The sequence below is a fragment of the Physeter macrocephalus genome, chromosome 2 (genome assembly GCF_002837175.3).
Source record: "Physeter macrocephalus isolate SW-GA chromosome 2, ASM283717v5, whole genome shotgun sequence".
Classification (NCBI taxonomy): Eukaryota; Metazoa; Chordata; class Mammalia; order Artiodactyla; family Physeteridae; genus Physeter; species Physeter macrocephalus.
Window position 1 is genome coordinate 87,238,243 of NC_041215.1, and position 15,095 is coordinate 87,253,337.

Genomic DNA, 15,095 nt, shown 5'->3' on the forward strand with positions numbered 1-15,095 from the left:
ATGTATCTTTTGCATATATTTTCTCCTACTCTTTGGTTGATCTTGTAATTCTCTTGATATTGCCTTTCATAAAGCATAAATTTTTAATTTTAATGAGGTCCAGCTTATCAGTTATTTCTTTCAAGAATTGTGCTTTGGTGTTGTATTGAAAAAGTCATTGCCACGCCTAAGATCATCTAGATTTTCTCCTATGTTACCTTCTAGAAGTTTTAGAGTTTTGCATTTTACATTTAGGTCTATCATACACTTTGAGTTAATTTTTATGAAGAGTGTAAGGTTTGTGTCCAGATTCATTTTTTTGCATGTGGATGTCTAGTTGTTCCAGCACCATTTGTTGAAGAGACTATCTTTGCTCCATTGTATGGCATTTGCTCGTTTGTTAAAGATCAGTTGAATTTATTTATGTAAGTGCATTCCTGAGCTCTCTATTCCAATCCATTGACCTATTTGTCTGTTCTTTTTTTTTTTTTTTTGTCTGTTCTTTTGCCAGTACCATACTGTCTTGTTTACTGTAGACTTATAGTAAGTCTAGAAGTTGGATTGTGTCCATTCTCCAGCTTTGTTCTCTCCTTCAATGTTGAGTTGGCTGCTCTGGGTCTTTTTGTCTCTCCATATAAACATTAAATCTGCTTGCTGATATACACAAAATAACTTGCTGTTATTTTTATTGGGATTGCATTAAGTCTATAGATCAAGTTGAGAAGAACTGATTTCTTGACAATATTGAGTTTTCCTATCCATGAACATGGAATATCTCTTCATTTATGTAGTTCTTCTTTGAATTCTTTCATCAGAGTTTTGTAGTTTGCCTTATATACATCTTGTACATTTTGTTAGATTTATACCCAAGTATTTCAATTTTTGGATGCTAATGTAAATGATATTTTACATTATTGAATTTTAGTTTTAAATTTTTTAAATAAAATTTTAATTAGTTCAAATTTCACTTGCTCATTGCCAGTATATATGAGAGTGACTGAGTTTTGTGTATTAACCTTGTATCATGAAAATTTCCTATTTGCTATAATTGCTTATTAGTTCTAGAAGTATTTTGGTTGAGTTTTTGGATTTTCTACATAGACAATTATGTCATCTATGAACAAAGACAGTTTTGTCTTCCTTCCCAACCTGTATAATACGATATTGAAAAGCAGTAGAGAGGGGGGGACATCTTTGCCTTATTCCTGATCTTAGTGGGAAAGCTTCGAGTTTCTCACTGTTAAGTATGATGTTAACTGTAGGTTTTTTGTGATATTTTTTGTCAGGTTGAGGAACTTTCTATTCCTAATTTACTGAATATTTTTATCATGAACAGCTATTGGATTACGGTAAGTGCTTTTTCTGCATCTTGATATGATTGTGTGTTTTTTTCTTTAGTCTTGATATGATTGTGGGTTTTTTTCTTTAGCCTATTGATATGATGGGTTACCTCAATTGAATTTTAAATGTTAAACCTAGGCATAAATCCCACTTGGTCATGTGCCTAGTCTCCTTGTATTATCATAATTTAAATGTATTTATGCCTTTTCCTTTCAATTTGCAATCCAGATGCCTGCAAGATCTAGATATGACAAAGAGAGAGAGAAAAAAATCACCTAACATCCTCATTTAATCAGTGAATGAACCAATCCTTTTGTACCTATTCTATATAGTTGATTACCACTCTTATTCCCTTGGACTAAAATTACTTTGGGTAGAAGGCAGAGGGGATGTTAAAAATCATTTGGTCTATTTATGATTCTATTTTTTTCTCTTATAATGCTGTAATTCGATGTGAGTATTATAGGTTCTCCAGCATTAAACTGGGAAAACCATTTTGTAAAACAAAACTTAAAATGTATGTTTCACCACCAATTTATAATGGGCATTATATTTTAAAATGATGAATTCATCAAGGGAAAGCTTTTATTTCTCACCTGTTTGTATTTTCATATAATTTGATCATCAAATAAAATACTTAAGTTGCACTATTGAAATTGGTATTCTAGCATAAATTGTGAAATATCCCAAGTGTTCTCAAATCTGTATAATTGAACCCTTACTTCTTCTTCCTCTATCCCCTTAAGTTGCCAGATCATTTTGCAAGTGTGGAATGGAAGCAGAGCTACTATGTTCAGTGCAGTGTCCCATGCATATAAGTTGGCAACTTGCAGGTAGGCAGTAAAAAGAGCACCAAAGGAAAGTCAAGGTGAAACCTGTAACAATTTTGCTACCACTTTCACCAACATGCAACACACTCTCTCACTTTTCCTTCCTCCTGGTAGACACATATTCTGTCAGCACTAAAAATGTCTCACTAAGACTATTTCAGGCTTTTCAGTGGGTAGTGATCTAGCACTGACCTTAGCACTGAAAGTTTACCAAAGAGTAGACAATGACAAATAAAAGAAAGAACTAAGAAATCTGGCTTCTGTAGCAAGCAACCTATTTGAGATCTGTATCTAATAGTCTGGTGGATAAACCAAGCTTGATTATTAATCCAACATAGGGGAAATGACCTATTAGGCAGTGGAATAATTACTTCCTCTTTTGTTCCTAGCACTATCATAAAAGTAGAATAACATATGTAGTTAGCTAATAGCATATAACCCCAAAATAGATTTTCTTTTAATCATCCCAGCCTTGGCCTAAAAATTTTATTAGCAATAATCATAGCTTGATACACAGAAAACTGAACTAGGAGAGCATACATGCAATCCTTGTTTGAGAGAAAATTAAATAGATCTTGTCAAAGTATCTCCAGAAATTTGCTGAGATCATGGGGAAAACTGTGATTTGCAAATCACATATTTTGTATCATACAATCTCAAATCTAGCCATGGCAGTTTTGCCAGGGTTACTGCATGATGTGGATCTAAGTATCACTATTTCTTCCTTTCAGCAACAAGCAAAGATGTGTTTTTTAACCAGATTTAATTGTAGCAAATTATGTGTGATTTTGTTTCATAAATCCAAAAGGACGCTGAGAATACAGAATGGTCTTAATGTTTGAGATAATCTTTGACTGCTATGGAAAGACCAAGATTCTAAGCAATACTCAGTCTCCATGGTTACATGTAGCTTGGCATTTTCTTTTCACAAAGAGGAAATTATTTCTATTTATTTACACTTTCAAGGATTGTATAAATTATAATGTCTGTATTGAACTCAAATCTAGCCTTGCACTATGTTTTAAATTATGTTTCAGTCATTTTGCATTAACCAGTAAGTAGGTTTCCATATTAGAAAAGCAACTCTAAATCCAAGTAACAATGAATAATATAAAATACAATAGAATTATTGATATCAGTAACATAAAACCAATATATACTTGGACAAAATGTGAAGCCAATAATTTCAAAAAGCACATCATATTGTTGCATTTGTGATCATTACAACTTTTTTGTTCATAAAATGCTCAAGTTCTTGTAGAATTAATCCATTAAATAATTCATCCTGATAGACAATATATAAGAAAATAAGTAAAATACTAGACCTTCCCCCAGTTTTTATACAGAGCTTCTTAATATAAAATGGTAAAAAGTGTATTCTTCTTCATCCTCCTTCTCTCTCCTCTTTCTCCTCCTTCTTTTCTCCATCTCCTTTTCCTTCTCTGCAGTCTAAAGTATAAGTAGATTAGGACTCTTCATCCAGTTGTAAATCAATGGTAAAAGGAGAAATCTAGAAGTGATAATTTAATATTGCTGCTGGAGGCCAGTCCATTGCTTTCACTTTTCAAAATAGAAAGAGCAAGAAATATTTACTTGAAGCAAATCACTTGCTCCCTTCTCCAATTCCTAAAACTGTGATCCTACACTGGGCCCAGCTCAGTAATGAGCTGTCTTTAATTAAAATCCCACTTATTATGAATTTGGTGGATATAGAAAAGCCTTTGCTAAGCAAAAATGATCTGCATAGTTTACCTTTCCTTTGATGTTTAACACAGATGAAAACAGGACATCTCTATACTCTACAAATGTGTAGGTTAATAACATCCCTGCTGTACAACCAGACTTCAAGGTCTTCCTTTTCATTTTATGCTCTGTCAATCTGGGAGACTCTAGGGATAGACAGAAGCTTTCCCCAACATTTCATTGTTTGAATTTCAACTCTCCCTCTGTCTCTGTCAAGGGGCCATAATTTTCAAGTCCATCCATTTAAGGCTGTAAAAGATTGACTGTTATATGTCTGTCTCTGCCCATGGGAGCAGAGCTATGTAAATAGACTGGATTGAGAGTAAGTGTCCCTCATCTCAGCTTCTCAACCTTGCTCTTGCCATCAGCTGACTATGTGCATATAGTTAGGTAATTTCACCTGTTAAGATCTTTGTTTTCTTTTCTTAGACTGTGAGGCTTAGACCAGATGATCTATAATGTGGATCTCAGTCACTGTAGGATCCCTTGAAGCTCTAAAATGTTCAGTATTTTAATAAAATGTTCCATGCTCCCCACATCAAAGCAACAAATTCCTATAGCTGGAAAATCAATATTTAGAAATATTGCTCTTAAAATACAAATGAACAGACCACACAAAAACCTGCACATGAACATTTATGGCAGCTTTTTCATAAATGCCAAAATTTGGAGGAAACCAAGACATCCTTCAATAGTTGAATACGTGAACTCTGGTACATCCATACAATGGAATATTATTCAGAAGTAAAAAAAAAAATGAGCTATCAAGTCATGAAAAGACATAGAAGAACCTTAAATGCATATTGTTAAGTGGAAGAAGCCAGTTTGAAAAGGCTTCATACTGCATGATTTTGAATACATGATATTTTGGAAAAGGCAAAACTAGAGATCTTAACAAGATCAGTGATTGCCATGGGTAAAGGGGGAAGGAGGGAGGGAGGAATGAAAAGATGAAGCTCAGGGGACTTTTTAGGGCAGTGAAACTATTGTGGATGACACTATAATGGTGGATACATGGCATTATACATTTGTAAAACCCATAAAATGTATAACACAAACAGTAAACCAAAATGCAGGCTATAGATTTTAGCTAATAATAATGTATCAATATTGGTTCATCGATTGTAACAAATGTACCACACCTGATGTAAGATGTTAACACTAGGTGAAACTGTGGGGTTGGGGAAGGAGTATGTGGAAACTCTGTACTTTCTGTTCAATTTTTATGTAAACCTAAATCTACTTTAAGGAATAAAGTCTATTAATTTAAAAAAATGAACAAACAAAAAATAACTGGGTTTAGTTTTCTCTCAACAAGAATAGAGAGCTCTACAGTAGTTCCAGAAAGAAATCAGTCTCTCGACTTACATCTCCATCTTAAGCATCTCTGACTAGTGAAAGACATAGAAATTCAGGATCCTATGTAAACAAGTGAATTGGATCCTGAGGGGTCTTAAACCAAATTCTGTTTCCCGGGTACTGAAATCTCTTTGCAGCCAAAAAGAGCTTAGAGCCCCTTTTTATTATGGACTGAATCGTGTTCCCCCAAATTTATATGTTTATAGTCCTAACCCCAGTACCTTAGAATGTGACTGTATTTGGAGATAAGGCCTGTAAAGAGATAATTAATGTTAAAAGAGGTCAAAGGGTGGGCCCTAATCCAATATGACTGATGTCTTATAAGAAGAGGAAGAGACCCTGAGGTATGTTCAAGCACAGAAAAAAGGTCATGTGAGGACACGGCAAGAAGTCAGCCGTCTGCAAGCCAAGGGGAGAGACCTCAGAAGAAACCAAACTTGCTAACACTTTGATCTTGCATGTCCAGTCTTCAGAACTGTGAGAAAATGTCTGTTATTTAAACCACCCAATCTGTAGTATTATGTAATATTCCTAACAGACTAATACACCTCTACTCTGGTATTTTGATTCTAATAACTGCCATTATCACCATAATTAAAAATCCAATTTTCTAATTATTTTAAATTTAATATTGCATGCTAACCTGGAAATAAGATTTCTTTGATCTTTAGATTTTTTTTCAGAAGTGGAACTTCATTACTTTCAAATATATAATGACAATAGACTGATGCCATGAACAATAATGTTGTAAGATTTGTCCCAGTGAATAAATGTCTGACTTGTGTGATAGTTCAGTGCAAGTTCTGGGCAAAGAAAAATTAACTTATACATTTTTATGTTCTTTAAATTGCTAAACATGCCACCAAAATACAAGATTCTTGATAAATAAGAATTGCTGATTGAGGTGTTTCAAGCTTAAGGCATTTTGCTAAAATCCATTCTTATTAGACATCTTCATTATTATTTTGAAATCCTCTTAAAAATAAGTAATATTCAGAAAAATTAATTTCAAGTTTTAACTTAGAAAAGTTAATCCTTTATCTAACTTACCTTGTCTGAATATGAAAATTGTTTGTAGTTCCCGTATGCTCATAATCATGAATGGCAGCGGCAAAGACCATTGCTAAAGTTTCCAGTTCAGTGAGCCAGTGCTATTAAATTAAACAAATATTCCATCATATCAAAAAGCTGAGTCAATGTTGTCTTTCTACAAAATAAATATTTTCATTGCACACAGTATAAATCAATATATAAAATTGTTATATGAATTTTAAATAATTTTTTCCCTATTTTATCTCCATTAATTGTGCATAATGGATTCTTCATGAGGCTGATGATTGTTTCATGGCTTGTTAAGTTAAAAATTCAGACATTATAATTTTCCTTGCTAATTGGAAAAGAAGTAATTTTCTATGATTTAAAAGGTGAACTCTAAATGGATTTTGAATTTACAGCCTTACCAATTTGGGTTCTCATGAAATCATTTCAGTTTAGTGATTTTTAACATATAACTCATACAACACTAGAATGTCTTTTAGCACAACTTTTGTAGAAGACCCTACTATTAGAAAGTTTTCCACCTGTGAGTTGAAAATATTCACTTTGGTCATTAGAGAAACCGAACTTCGTTTTTATATTTAGAGATTTAGAAGAGTTTCCAAGAATTTATCAGGTTTGTTCTTCATGATACATATATTCTATGACTATACAATTAAACTTAATAGCAATGATAGAATAAATGCTTTCACATAAAATCCAGAGCACTTCTTCATATACATTGATTTTTTTGTTGTTGTTATCAATTGGATGGTTTTAACGAAATTTCTCTACTGTTATATGTCCATTTAGGTAATTTGATAGTTTATTCACTACTCACATTTTGCATAACACTTTAACTGCATTGTTCAATATGATAATCACATATGACTATTTAAATTAAAAATAAATAAAATTAAGTAAAATTAAGTTCACTTTTTCAGTTGCAGTAGCCACATTTCAACTGCTCAATAGTAGCAAGTGGTTATCTTATAGAACAGTACAGATACAAAATATTTCCATCACCACAGGAAGTTCTATTGGAGAGTGCTGTAAGTAGGTGGTACTTGATGGTAAGATTGGAGGATCCAAAGTGATGTGGAACTTGCTCTTAGTGGTTTTATGCCATACACTTGAAACAAAGACCTTGCACAAAGCAGCAGAAAAATATAAAGTACATGCATACTTGAAAACTCACAGAATAGAAGGGCAGATAGGACATCTATTTGGTGGCAGTGAATCTTGGAAGAAGGATGGACAAAGATTGGTAGCTAAATGCAAGGTTGGGAACAGAGAGATTCTAAATAGAAAGGGTAAATATGGAATGATACTATAGAGGCCTGTACGGAAATTGAATTGCTAATAGTACAATTGTGTTGGAGAGTCAAGTGAAGTGAGATTGAAGGTGGAGTATGGGAAAGAATTGATAAGCTACCTTGATTAGAGCTGATGAATTAAGATTTTGAATAAAAGGCAACAGGAAGCCACTGTAGGTCCATGGGTCTAACAGTGGAGGTGACACTGTTGAGTCTCATGATTGCTAAAGGCACAGTCTTATTCATCTTTGCGCCTTTCATATAACCCATCATGGTATTTGGCACATAGTAGGAACTTGACATTTGTCTGTTGAATTGAATTTCACTAGTTTTGCATTTGGAGGAGTGATAGGGAATAGTGGAAAGAGACTGGAATCAGAGAATCCTGATTTTAAGACTTTGTTAATCCTCAGGCAAATAAGCTATTTACTCTCTCAGGCACAGTTTCCATGAAAATAGAATTAGTGATCATTCCCCTGTGGACTTTAAAAGAAATTTAAAGTTGATGTATGTGCTGTGCCTATTACAAGTCTTAATGTACAGTAAAATACAGAATAAATGGCATTTTACTGAACTTATTACTTTAAATACATTGTTTAAGGTATTGAATCTGGAAAATAATAATGAGCTAACATATCTTTAGTGATTGCAATTCAAGAATAAATGCCTCACAGTTGGATGACTGAAGCAGAAATGATTTTTAGAACTAAGGAGAGTTGATATAACTAGCTGCACTGTGTTTATAGGTACATTTAATTGTGAGTCATTAAAAGGAAGGAAATTACCTCATTAAAGGCCTATATTACAGGCTGAACTGGGACTGAGCCTCCAATGTCCCCACTGAGACTGTGGAATTAAACACCATGAACTGAATAGCAATTGAAGTTAAACCAGATTTTGTAACCCCAGAAATCTGTTGTTTTAATAAAGAAAATTGTTATTAGAAAAAAAATCACCTATTTTCTTAAGAATTCCCTATTGGTTATATTTAAGATTTACAGACTTACCTGTGATTTTTAAAAAGCAATATTCTATATCTACTATGATAATATAGAATATGAAGCTGCAATTGTAAAACAATTAAATTAGGAAATAAGAGATGAATTTTAATTATAGATTATCTTATAAGTATTTAAAATTATTATCTTCCTAACTGTCAAAATTGCTTATACATGTTTCCTGTGTTTAGTCTCATTAATCTCTGCCTCCTATAAATAGTACTTCCTTCATCAATTCATCTTACTTATTGCCACAGTATAGTCTTAACAATTAAGGTTACATTATAAACTAGTTTGGGAAGAGAGAAACATTGAACATTCACACTTACTTGAAAAATACATCTATTTCATATTAGTGAAAGTAGAATTGGGGGCTGATTTTTATGTCCTTAGTTGACAATTCATTTTACACTGGTGTTGAATGAGAATTCTAACTCAGAAAGTGGTTGCTTAAATTCATGAATTTTGTAAATGACTCATGATGACAAGTCAGAGAGAATAAGTCTGAATCATATCATTCTTCCCAACTAGAACAGTGGTCAGTACATAACCTAAGTTCTTCTGATTCTTAATGGGCAGAAATAAAGAGTTAAGATGAAGAGTCATGAGCAGTATAGACATTGTGCTTCATCTAAACTGCATTTTGCCTAGAGAAATGTCAGGTAGACTTACTGTAAAATGTGCAGTCCTCAAATTATACCAGAGAGAGGTATTGACTTCCATTAATAGCATGTACAATGTTGATGGAAAGAAAGGAGAAGGAACTAACATTAACTGGACTTTTTAGGTAGATGGTTTCATTTAATTTTTATAATCACCCTATTTACCATTTACTAGGTAAATGTTTTAAATCTTATTTGGCAAATAACACAGCTGAATCCTAAAGAATTGAATCAACCTGCCAAAGGTCACATAGCTCTCAAGTGGCAGAGCAGGAATTCAAACTAAAATCTGTCTGATTCCAAAATGTCTGTTCTTCCCACAGATCACAATATTCCTTCCTTCTATGGATGACAATAGCCTTCATTATTCCAGGGTGGTAATATGCTGAATACATTCTTCTAAGATTTCAAAAGCAGAATTTCTAGATATTTAACCAAATATACTGATAGGTAGAGAAGCTAACAAAGCTTTAAGACTTAGGATGTAATTTTCATATCTGAATTATTTAATGTGTGTGTGTGTGTGTGTGTGTGTGTGTGTGTGTGTGTGTGTATGATAGAGAATGTATATGTGTATATGTATAGGCCTGGGAGAATTTTAGGTCAGAAAATCACATTGACATATTACCTCCTGGTGTGTCTAAAAGGGCGTAATTAACAACCCCTTTAGCTTACATGATAGGTAGGGTTGGAACTTTTTTTCTCTATCCCGTTGAATAGACTGAGGTACTTTGCTATAACTTACTCAATATGGAAAGTGAGTATATTATAATAATATTAACATATAATACACATAAGTTAATATATAATATATAAATTACTAATAATTTTTACTAATAGCTATTATGTTTCAGGAACTAGGTTAGGATTACACATATGATATCATTACTCCTCACTGTTGTACTACAAGGTAGTTGGTATTATTAACCACATTTTAGTGACAAAGGAACAGATATGGAGAGCAAGTGAGCTAGGAAGTGGGGAAGTAGGGTTTTAAATCTGTGTTTGCTTGCCTTGAAAGCGCACACTCTTCCCACTCTTCCAAACACGGTTGTATTGGAAGCCATTTACAAGAACAGAATTTCCATGTAGTTTGCAGAACAGAGACATAGTGGCGAATTTCTGTAGATTGGAGAAAAATTAAGTAATTTCAGAGTGTGAGGGGCTATTTCTGGGTGTAGTCAGTGGACTACAAGTTCCAAAGGAATAGTTTTCAAGTTATCTCTTTTTCTTCTCCTCTCAGTATTAGAGGGAACACAGTGCCAGGAGCCCTCAAATACAAGTGTTCCCTTGCCAAGGCCCTCAGATGATTTCATATTCAAAGAGACATTTGGAAGTGGCCTGGCAGCATTCGGTGAAGCATTTGCTCTTTAGCAAATGGATCGAGCTACCACACACGCCTATCACTGTGGCACTACACATGGCTACAAATTAATTAAGTGACAAAAGGAGAGAGAGGGAGACAGAGGGTGTCCTGGCATCCTCTCTGCACTGCCTATTCCCAGGCCTGAGATTGTCCCAATATGACATTAACAAACTGAAGGACAATGGTTTCATCCCAATCCCTTTCAGGCAATGGTCCTGTGAACATTTTGCAGGTGACAGGCTGCACTAGTCATCTGACAGTGCTGGGCTGCTACTGGAGTGCTCCATAAATGTCATGCTGATAAGACCATCTTGAAACAGCAGGAGATGATTAAAACACTAAAGTAAGTGACCCTGTCTTCTCCATATCAAAGCCTAGGGGTTTCAGTTAAATGAATATTTCTGTAATGCTTTGTTTTTTGTTTCAAAGAACCAACACATTCATATGTATGAAAATTAATACTCTCCTACTACCATTTTTTTTTATCTAAAGAAAAGCTTATTAAAATAACTTGCAAAAAACTCTCAAGCTGGCAATGTAACATAGTTTTGACAAAATAGTCAATAAACTGAAAATTCATTTTGCCTTTCCTTTCATCATCAATCATAAAATTTCTCATTAGTTTAAATGTATTTTCCCGATCCTGGACAACACGGACAGTCTCCCACCGACTATTTTTGTAATGGCCAAACTAAGGGATAAGTAAAGAGTCCACCGACACTTTTTTTGGTAAAGGATGAATAAATTTAGAAATGTTTCTAAACCAAACCTGCTAAAGTAGAGTGAAGTTATATATCTCAAAAAGTGACTATGTGATCTTTACTAACAACTTTAACTTTCTAAGAGTCATGCCAGGCTGGGCCAGATTTCCCCAGTCTTCCAGAGAAGTTGGAATGGCTTGTTAGATCCTAGAACAAGTCTTCCTTGCAAGTCTGAGGGTAAATGCACAATGTAGATTTGCATTTCTCTATTTACCCACCAGTATAGCATCTCTCATCTGTTCAATGTCACCTTCAGAACAGAGGTTCTGAAGCTGAACTAGGAGTCTTTTATTTGGTTCCCTTTACACTGTGGTACTTAGCAAAAATGTATTTCAAAACAAAATCCTGGTTTCCTACCAGCCTGAAATGGCATATATCTTCTGGTTGTACTTCATAATTAAAGCAGAGATTTTTTTTATACCAAAGTAGGCTTTACTTTTCCACTCCATTTTGTTCTGAGGAAACTTAATTAGTACAGTTTCTGTTTCAGACTAACACTTAAATATTTCATTTTTCAGTTAACTTTTCAAAGCCACAGAATTCAGGGAAGAGGAAATGCCAAACACTTGAAATGAAAACCACCTCACAATCAGATTTAATTCCAAGGCCTTAGAAAGGAAAAGCAAATCTAACCAGGAAGATGTTAAAGCAACTTTTTCAAGCATTAACAGCATTTGCAGTCAGGAGGCACTTTGTTTTTCCACTAATTGCCATGTATATCAAACCAAATAAAAACAGAGTTCAAGAAACAGCTCTGACAATGAAGACTTATTAAACCAACAGAGCTTTAAAATAATTTGTGTGTATGTGTGTGTGCACATGCACACATGCTAGAAACAGAAAGTTACATATACTACTTTAAAAAATATTATAATATTTCGAAGCTATATCTTTGAAAGTTTGAGTTTCTACTTATTATTGCTAAGTTCTACTTCCTCCCTTTAAGTGTCAAATCAGATTCCTGGAATGAATGGTGAGTAAACTTCAACCAAGGACCAAGTTCAGCTATGACTGCATTTGATTTGGCTTGATGGGCACATTTATATTTTAACTGGGTGATACCCACATTTACATCTTAAAAAGAGAAAACAAAGGTATAAGGTTAACATCACATATAATTCAGCCTTCTAGAAGGCCACAAGAGAGTCATGCATCAGTGAAGGTTTTTGAGATTTTTACCTCCCCATAGTAGGCATTAACTCCAAAGCAGGTTGTATTACTTAGTGATCCTGCCAATATAATGCATATTTCTATTGAATTGGTAGTGATATTCGAAGAAAATTCTTCATTAAAAGCCCAGCTGAGCTCCCAGCTATTAGCCATTATCAACTGCCAGCCATGTGAGTGAACCACTGTGGATGTCTTGCCCAGTGATGTCCTCAGATGTCTTTGACCAGTTGCTAGCTGGTCACAATCACACAAGAGACCCCAAATGAGAACCTTCTAGTTGGGACCCTTCTAACTACAGACACCCATGAGAAACAATGATAAATTATTGTTTTAAGCCACTGAGTTTAGAGTAGTTTGTTTTGGAGAAAACAGATAATTGGAACACGGGGCAGGAGTGGAATCTGAGCCCAAGGCATTGAAGGATCTGCAACATTTTGGAGGTAAAAAAGATGGAGAAGTAAAATAGATGATTTCTTCATTCATCACGTGAGACACCTTTGGATGAATCATAGCAAAGGGATCTTATGTGTTGTAAACCACACACTGGATTCTGGGGGAAAATGTATACAATTATCATCTGTATACAATAAACTTGGAGAATCATGTACCTGCTACAAGTTTTCAAGATCTTCAGGACTCTATACTGTGGCCCTAAGGGCTTTGTGTGGGACCAGGTAAGGAACATAGTCTCTGGGGCAGAATGATGAGATATGGAGGAGTACTAGTTACACAGATCTGAATGCCAATGAGACTTACCAATAAAAAGAATGTGACTTTTGAAATCTAAACAGGTAGGCAATGTACATTATGGGGTTTGGTGGACCATTCTACTTATATGCATTTTATGGTACTTCTTCAGCCTAGGTTGATACATGAGGAATCAAAAATGTACTCAGATTCTGGGGATCTCACATGGCTCATACCCTTTTGAACCCATCCCAGTTTGGAACCTTCAGAAGGAAGGACCTCCCGTCCCTTTTTATCCCTTGGAAGTAATCCTATGCTCTAAGACACTACAGAAATTCTAGGCAGTCCCAGACTTCCCAACATCTACTCATTTTTGTCCCAGGATTTGCACTGCTGAACCATTTATTCACTCATCAACTGATTCGTTCAAATACAAAGAGAAGGAAGAAGAATTCGGAAAAATCCAAATGAATAATTTCCAAAAATCCCTGTTAGGATTTGATTGTAATTAGCAATGCAAACATGTAAAAGAGAAAAAGCTATTGAGGTCAGCTTGGGTGATGAAAGGAGGGGAGAGCACTACAGCTAACTTTTATTCCAAAGACTTTTTCTCTAGGTCACTTTTCTGGGGGTTGATAACTATGGAAAAAGGAATTTACAAATGAAAAATGTTACATAGTCCAAATTTTGAAAAATTTGCAGTCTATTTTCATTCGCTTCTGGAGATGTTTTTTCACTGAGTTAAAATCTTTTTTGAAAAATGAATATTATAAATAACTCATTAACCCTCAAAAATCCAGAAGATTATTACTTATAATACGTTTTTGAGTATGAAAGAGACAGTGAGAAGGGAATCGAATTTGATGTCGCAAACTAACAAACTTCAGTTACAAAGACTTTCTTACCATTATACCTGTATGAAGCATTATGTAATGCACAGTTTGAGTGACATCAGCTGCATGAATCAAATTGTGATACGGATTTTTGTACTTGCTGTAACCAACTTCTAAAGCTTCTGCAAAGGCAATTAGGCAAGAAACAGGAATCTGCAGAAAGTAACAATTATGATTATATTTTGACCAAAAGAGTGGCACTAAATCAACATGAGCACAAAGATGTTTGGGATGGGATACATTAGGGAGTCAGATGTGAGCAGTAGTTTCTTGAAGTTAAATGTGGATTGTTCTGAAAAAACACTTCATTAACCTGTCAGTTTTCAATGCTGAGAAGGATTATAACCCCCAAGTGTTTAATTAAGATAGATGAAATAACAGTCTTACCCATACAGCAATCTTTAAATTTTGTATCTTCCAGAGTCAGATAAGAAGGCTAGTTCTTAAAGGGGTAAAATTTTCCAATTACAAATGGTGAAGTCTAGTTTTTCTATCAGTGATTCAAGGGGGTTAAAATAAATGACCTCCCTGTAAATTCTAACTCTAAAAATAACACGATTCCATAGATACAGGCTCAGAAATCTGAATCAAATCTGTTGCTGAGATGGCTCTAAGTGAAATTAATTAGAAACCCTTTCATTTCAATTTAAGAAAAGCTGCCAATAATGGTTCATTCTGCATTTTAGGAAAATCATATTTCTTTAAGACATAAATTCCAATCTTTACATGAGTGTTCTGTGAATAATTCAGGGGGATGTTTGTATCTTGTTGGAATGAGTCTATCATGGCCTTATGATACCCCAATGGATATATAGAAATGTCAGTGATTTGTAGAGAATGGCTATATCAAGTGGTGAACTCGTCCCCTTAGTTCTGTGATCTGACAACCCAGAAACATTTTTAAATGAATTGATTAATGACCCAATGTTCTGCATTTTCATTCTTATTCAGATAA

At 34.3% G+C, this 15,095-nt stretch overlaps 1 protein-coding gene across 7 annotated transcripts in view; it reads right to left on the reverse strand.

Moving 5' to 3' along the window:
* PDE1A (phosphodiesterase 1A) overlaps positions 1-15,095 on the reverse strand; it is a 278,243-nt gene that overhangs the window by 66,531 nt on the left and 196,617 nt on the right. For all 7 annotated transcript variants that reach the window (XR_008618789.1, XM_024122306.3, XM_024122307.3 and 4 more), the window contains exons 6-7: positions 14,153-14,293; positions 6,303-6,403 (exon numbers count right to left, since the gene is read on the reverse strand). Coding sequence is in view for 6 of the 7 variants with exons in the window: in XM_024122306.3 (XP_023978074.1) it covers positions 6,303-6,403; positions 14,153-14,293 (242 nt within the window). In the remaining variant the exon portion in view is untranslated. The remainder of the gene's footprint in view (positions 1-6,302; positions 6,404-14,152; positions 14,294-15,095) is intronic.